At 37.9% G+C, this 7,557-nt stretch overlaps 2 protein-coding genes across 7 annotated transcripts in view; one reads left to right on the top strand and one right to left on the bottom strand.

Annotated features, from left to right (window-relative positions):
- Positions 1–3,765, bottom strand: part of LOC118736224 (protein no-on-transient A-like) — an 89,718-nt gene extending 85,953 nt beyond the window's left edge. The window contains exon 1 of one of the 6 annotated variants that reach the window (XM_036466336.1): positions 3,492–3,765. The gene's annotated coding sequence lies outside the window, so the exon portion shown is untranslated. Of the gene's footprint in view, positions 1–3,487 lie in introns of all 6 variants that reach the window. The other 5 variants (XM_036466358.1, XM_036466331.1, XM_036466315.1 and 2 more) reach the window with 5 other exon arrangements.
- Positions 3,766–5,822: 2,057 nt separating this feature from the next.
- LOC118736219 (RNA-binding protein with serine-rich domain 1-B) lies at positions 5,823–7,279 on the top strand (the record flags this gene model as incomplete). Its single annotated transcript, XM_036466308.1, is given in 3 exon segments — positions 5,823–5,841; positions 5,914–6,087; positions 6,153–7,279. Coding segments are annotated over 3 exon segments (1,200 nt in total). The 3' UTR covers positions 7,177–7,279.
- Between the last annotated feature and the right edge of the window lie 278 nt (positions 7,280–7,557).

The raw sequence follows: 7,557 nt of genomic DNA, 5'->3' as shown, positions 1-7,557 counted from the left end.
TTTAGAAAACCGTAGTAGAAAGCGTACTAAATTTCTGAAGAACTGCGCACTGCCTTAAGGAAATTTGACTCAAGAAAATTTCTTAGCCATTTCTTGTACGTCATTTTATATGGAGTTTTTGCTTTTCTTAAGAGCTGGATACTAAGCTTTATCCTGAGTTCCGCCCGAATAAAATTCATCCGAAAATTTGTCATCCACCCTTAGTAAATACATGTAAACAAAAAGTGAAAAGTGAACCTGTTCGTGGAAAATGAAACTCATGATAAGGCTGATTATTTTAATTAAAAACATATGTACATATTTATAAAGTACTTTATCTTATAAATAAGCTTTTCTCTATCAAAGAATCAAAAGTTAAGAACAACTACTGAACCCGCATGGCGTTAAAACACCCAGCCTTGAATTACAAAAAACCTAAAAAATATTCAAAAATGTTTCAGACCTATAGCTGATCCGAGTGCCATATATTATCTAAAAGCGTGCAGTCGTTTCTGAGTGAAGGGAGCTCTCTCATAGTGCAGGTTTTTAATTCCATCAAATTTCAAATCAAGCTATGCCGATGGAAAAAGTTCTTAATTAAAAAAAAAAACCTTTATCGCTTATCTCCAGGCTAAGGTATTTATTTGGCCTCTCATTTCTGAAATTCGAAAGAATGGTGCAAACATGATAAAAGCATTACAAGGTAAATTCATTATCTCAATTCGTCGGCCATGACGATACAAAAAAAAAGTAGTTTCATATTGAAATTTGCTTATGACGTTTATACTTTTCGTAAATTGCTCGAGTATTACTGCCACCTTAACAAGTTATCGCTTTGGAAATTTTATTATTTTTTAAAGGAATTTTTTATGCATTAAAAAATAACAACACGCAAGGTAAATTTACTTAATTCATCGTATTAGCATGGCTAAGTGTGTACTAATTTAAAATACCTTAAATTACCTTACCGCAAAAAAATTTGGCATTATATGCAGTGTTTCATTAGATATTATTATAGATATTAGGATGTTGCTTTAATTTGGATCCTTTTTAGAGGACATATGAACAAACGAATAGTTAAAAAGTGGCTTATCGTCTATGAAAGCACTATGGAAGCATAAACTTAGAGGGAAGTTAAAAAATTTACAAATTCTTAGAGACAGAGAATGTGTGTGTGAGTTTGAGTTTTGAATTTTTAAATTATATTGCTGGCAAACGTCAGACTGCCTCTCAATGGTTTTACTTTGTTATGTTTTTATCATGATGACTATCACAAAAAATATTATGCCGTATAATTATGGTGATCAGACTTGTGTGGAAAAAAATTCGGACATTTCTAAAGCGTCAAATCCATGATAAAAATATTTAAGGTAAAACCGCTCGCCCAATTCGTCCCGCCATTGGAGTTTTGTGACGTTTGCTAGCATTTTGAGTTTACTCCCTCGAAATAATACTAATATATATATATATGTATAATGAAATTATTAAATAAATAAATATTTATTTATTCAGAAGTTGAAAAAACTAAAAAAATTGGAAACGAAAAATTAGTTGCTGCTTTAACGGCTGCCCACATAAAGATCTTCAAGTTCCCGCAACTATCGTATATACAGAAAGAATGGATCGAGGTTTGTGGTGTTATGAAAACGGATTTGCCAAAGCGCCCCTATGTATGCTCGACTCATTTTTTGCCACACCACCTGACCCAATGTAAGCACAAGATAGTTCTTTGCAAAAGTGCCTTTAAGGTAAAATATCTTCAAATGCAAGCCAAAAGCTTCGCCTTAACATGCGGGCAGAAGTCCATTACAGACAATTGCTTCCATTTATTTATTTACATATGTATGTATATTCAAATTTTGTTGTTTCGACAGAAATATATTTCTTTGGTTTGTGTGAAAATAAAAACAAACAAATGCGAAATGACGGCGAGAGAAATTTTCAAAATGCTGGCAAACGTCGAAATTCCTAAAGTTGGCTCTCAGCGAATGTACCTTATAAATATTTTTATCATGGTCGAATCCATGAAATTTTGTTTTTAGTTTTTTTTTATTTTATGGCCTCATAACAATTATATTCAACAATTTTTATTGCGCATGAGGCCATTTTTTAATGAAAAACTATAGTGGAAAAGCAACAACAGTTTATGAAAATGGTAGAAGTGATAGCTATTTCGGAAATCACCACATTTCCTCATCAGACTTCTTTCAGTGGGATTCGATCCAACGACCCCAGCTGACTCAGTGTGTAGGCAATTGGTGGTATATCTTCTAATAGAGTTTTATTTAAAACAGAGAAAAAAAACTTGAAAAATTATGATTTTTTGAAATCCCTGCGCATATTATATATATAGATAGGGGTAAGTTGTTGCAATTTTGCATGAATAGAATTTTACTGCACTATTACTGGACAGTAGTTACACTCGACAATAAATGCAGTAGTGCTTGACGTTTTATTACAGCAAAGTTTTGATTTGCTATTTGCAGTAGTAGTGAAAGCTCTGAGGAAGTGAAGTGAAGTACATATAGTGAAATAAGCAAACCATTTATGCAGCCCTCTAGTACGAATAAATGTCTATTTACCCATACCCACACATGCGTACAGCTGTCTGCGTTGATATGTTGCTGCACTGTGCACTCCCTTTCTTATACACACGTATGTATGTACCCTGCAGGGAAACCGCGGACTGGTGAATCAAATTTCTAGCTCCATACTAGATCTTTATCGCCAAAAGCGAACCAGTCCGATAGTATCTGGATCCCCCCAGTCGAAAATCAGCGAAATGTGGTACTCTTAAAAAATTATTTTATTTCACTTTTTCCATTAGAAATCTACATATATCTAAGGTAACGAATTTCGAACTGATTCGAAACTATGGAAAAAGGAATGCAGAACAAACTAGATCGTATCTGTCGAAGTTAGAACTAGTTCGGAACCATCGAAAAAGGGAAAATAATTTAAAAAATTGAAGTCATGATACTTTTTTCTTTCGTCTGTCGATTTTACAGAGCTGGTTCGGAACTATTGAATTTAGGACCAGTTCCTAGGAAAACGCAATGTTAAATTCGCCAGTTGTTTGCATGCAAAAGAGATTCGTCGCGAACCGGTATTGGATCTAAATGTACTAGAAGCGCACCAGTTCAGAACTAGAGATTTTCCGCACATGATATGTACATACTTTTGATTTTATGTCGTAATGTGTGTACGTTGATATACATATGTATGTATACTTGTGCATATGAACATTCACTTAAAAATGTACATTTAATATATACTTCCTTAAAATATTTCAAGTATTTATTTTCAATCTGTCTAACACCTAATGAAAAATTTCATTCAATAACGCGATTACACATTTTTTTGTTGTAGGAGTTGTTTTTCCAGTTTTTTCGTTAATCGTGTCTACATATAATATATGTATGTACATATGTATGTAATGTATGTTCATTTGTATATATTCGTTTTTATACGCCACACTAACACTTTGCTTGATTTTTTCACATAATACATACATACTTATCGGTCTGGGAATGACCAAATAAGCATCAGTTTTTATATTTTAACATTTCTTACTGAAATTAATGCGAAATAGAACCGTGAAATAAATCGGTTTTAAATATTTTAGATGCTTTTTTATTATATATTTTTTCCAATTTACAGGATGAAATTAAATCACTACACTATGTTCCAGTTACACCTGCGTCTCAAATACGTCTGTTGAGAGTTCGGAAAAATTTCTTGTATTTGCTAATAAATGTTGAAAATTTTTTAGTATACATGGGGGGTCATACACACATATACATATGTATGTAATATACATATATGCATCGACATTTTAGGAGAGCAGCAAGAGACCAATTCAGCGTACAAACATCGCGAGAAACAGCTGATTTCATAGAGTAGTAATTCCATAGAATATAGAAAAAAAGAAGAGGAACGTGATTTGTTTGCGATGTTCGCTTCCATAACAAAACTCGGGCGTTTGATTTCACCAAACCAGCAACTTATTTCAACACATCCGTTGAAATTAACCAGCACTGGCTTCAGTCGCTTGCTATCAATTATGAATAATCATTAGGGTCACCCAATATTTTCTAGTTGTAACATCTATGGCCCGTTAAAGTTAGTTCAAAGCTCAACCAGAGAACATATATGAATGAGAAGGCGCATTTTCAGTGTGAACTAATTGTCGCCAAAAATTATTGAGTTGCGGTCGAGCAAATACAACATTCGTCGACGAAATGCACCACCACAGATTTTTCCGTTCCGCCACACTTCGACGAAATTTACCATAGTTTAAAGCAAAATGAAAAAAAAACGAAGAAAAAAAGGGAAACGGAAATCTAATAAGAAACCGTCTGGAACGTACCTGACATCACTGATGTTAGTTCTGACTTTGCCATTCAATAGTAAATTCTTCTGTCAAGCGTGATACATGGTCAGCATTAATATCACCGATGACAGTTAAGTTTTAGGTGGAATTTTATATCAGAATCTCATTTTAATGAAAAGTGTGCAGATAGAGGGTATTGAATATAAGACCTCGATATTCTTTGCTTTACACTCATCCACCTCAACGCATTTATCATCACCCTTATTGGTGCGTATTAGGCTGCATAAACGGTTTCGAAAGGGCAATCAAAACATTTGCCAATTTCGCTATACTTCACTTCACTTCCTCAGAGCTTTCAAATACTGTCAAAGGTGGACTACTGCAAATAGTGAATGAGCCCTTTGCTTTAATAAAACATCAAGCACTACTGCATTTACTGTCGAGTGCAACTGTACAGTAATGCTGCGAGTGTTACATAAACTTAACCTGAAGCTCCATAGCAGGGTGTGGCTAGAGATACTATTCTATGAAATTTTGTTAGTTGCATAAGATTTGCACCGCTCATTCGCTTTCAAAAATGAGATGTCAAAGGAAGGGGCTTGGGCCTCTAGATGTGCAGAAAGGTTATATTTTTTTAATAGGGTTGCCACCTGATTTTAAAATTATGATATTTACACCGTTCGCCTGATTTTCAAATATTGGCTTGACCAACAGAAGGAAAGTAGGGTTTATTTTTTTTTTAATAGGGCTGCCACCTTTTTATATGCCCTTGTTTTCAGCTGATTCAGCTAAGCGGCATTTGGACATATTACATATATGGATTTTATTTACCTTTCCAAGGATACCAAACTTTTCAAGCTCGCTCAGGAATTTTTCGAAATATAGCCATTTTAAATTTTCGAAAATTCCCCCTTCGCTACTCCATATCCTAAAAATATAAGTTTGCACCAAAAAAATTTGTATACCATTAAATTTAAGAAACAGGTGGACCACGTCAAAGAACGTATTTGGGAAAAAGAGAAAGCACGCTCCTGATGTTTCCACTCGTTACAATTATAACGTGTTGTCTCTGCTTATAGATTTAGGTTCTTTGACCACGCCCGCTTTTCGTTTTGTTCTAGCTTAACGGGCCGTATTCTGCACTTAGCCACGCTACAAACGACGAGCATCCTTTTTTTTTACTTTTTGCGAGCATGCTCGTGAACCGCCTAACAAACGACGAACTTGCACCACAAGCCGAGCGGTGCGCGCACAATGTTCGTCGTGTGTAGCCACTGTTATGCCAAAGTACCTAAGTGGGTGTGAAGGCCCCTACTGAATTTCGACAAACAAAATATTACCTGGCAATGCCATCCCACGTGTTCGAAATCAAAATAATAGTTGTCTCACTTCCACTCATGTCGGCTACCAAAAACGGAAAATAAACGCGTATTTGTGGCCATTTTACTGAAAATTTTCGCCTACACCGCACTCCTTTAAATAATCGAACTAATTAATAAAAACAAAATCATCTGAAGATACTAAAATATGTAAGTAAAATTAATCTTATTACAAGCGTTTGTAAATAACAGCAGCCGATTGATAATGTGTATTTAATCCAGGGCTCATGAGCGTTCGCCATCTGCCGAGGCGGAAAAAGATGGGAAGGATGGCAAAGAATCGTCGACGAAAGATGTGAAGCCAAAAGTTAGCTCCTCGTCGAATTCGAATCGTGGTCGAGAGCGTGACCGCAGAAGACGCGGTTCAGCGTCATCCAGCAGCGATAGCAGCGGCAGGTGCGTCTCCGTATAAAAATATCCAAATATTTTTTTTTGTAACGTTATTTCATATTTACCCACAGTTCGTCAGACAGCAGCTCTTCTCGAAGTAGCTCGGGATCGGGATCACGCTCTAGCTCTTCTAGTTCCAGTGGTTCATCCTCTTCTTCTTCGTCATCATCAAGCGATTCTGAACGCGGCGTTAACAACCGACGTCGTGGTGGTGGGGGAAACTCAAATGCAGCTCGTAAGAGTGGTTCGCGCTCTCCGCGTCGCTCTAAATCGCCCCGTGCCACGAGCAAGATTCGCAAGGACAAGTCTCGTTCCAAGGATCGGGAACGCGACCGTGAACGCAATGAGCGCGATCGTGATAGAGACAGAGAGCGAAATGAACGCGATCGACGGCGATCGCGGACACGCTCGCGTTCCAAAGATCGGGATCGTGCACGACGTACATCAAACGATAGAGGTGGTGCAGGTGGAGGTGGCGGTGGTGGAGGAGATGGCGCAGCTGCCAAGCGCGAACGTTCAAAAGAACGCGATCGCCGTTCCCGCTCACGCTCGGGGTCACGATCTCCACGTCGCCGTGTTCGCAGCTCCGGTGAACGCAGTCCGCCGGCCAAGCGACGAGATCGGACCCGCTCGCGATCGGCCACTCCAAAGCCGACGCGTATTCATGTTGGTCGATTAACCCGCAACGTAACCAAGGAACATGTCATCGAAATTTTCAGTTGCTTTGGTGAGGTTAAAAATGTTGAATTCCCGACGGACCGCTATCATCCTTCTTTCGGACGTGGCATGGCATATGTGGAGTATGCTACGCCGGAAGAATGTGAGACGGCTATGAAACAGATGGATGGCGGGCAAATTGACGGTCAAGAGGTTACTGTATCGCCGGTACAAGCACTAAAAATTCGTCCTCCTGTTAGGCGCCCTTCACTCACAATGCGACGTCCAGCTGGTCGCTGGCGCTCACCGCCGATGTTTAACCGATTTAATAATCGCGGAAGGCGTTCGCCTCCCCGCGGCAGGCGTTCGCCTCGGCGCCGATCACGATCACCTATTCGTCGACGCCGGCGCAGTAATAGCTCAGACAGCTCACGTTAATATTCGTGCACAAGGACGATCAATGCAAGTTTTAAAAAGGAAACCTGAGGGCAAATAAGGATATATCCAGTACTTGCTAATAAAATGTTATTATTTAAATTTAGTTACTTGGTATTTTACGATTAGGTCGTAGACGTAATCGAGCCCTAACCGCCAAAAAGACGTAAGCGACATTTTTCTTTTTGATGGAGAAATGTTCCTAGATGGCATGGTACACTAATTACAGGTATTGTCTTCCCAGAGAGTTTTGCTTCACATCGAAATTCGTGCTCCCTTATTTTCATTTTGACGCAGTTCAATGTTGATTCTTTTACTTTTATTTGGCTTTGCTTTTTGCTTTCGCTCAATGTAATTTCTATAATTTTTCAAAACAAAATAAAA

Source organism: Rhagoletis pomonella, unplaced genomic scaffold, assembly GCF_013731165.1.
Source record: "Rhagoletis pomonella isolate Grant_MI unplaced genomic scaffold, Rhpom_1.0 Rhpom_scaffold_00001, whole genome shotgun sequence".
Taxonomy (NCBI): Eukaryota; Metazoa; Arthropoda; class Insecta; order Diptera; family Tephritidae; genus Rhagoletis; species Rhagoletis pomonella.
This window is presented reverse-complemented; position numbering and strand designations above follow the sequence as displayed.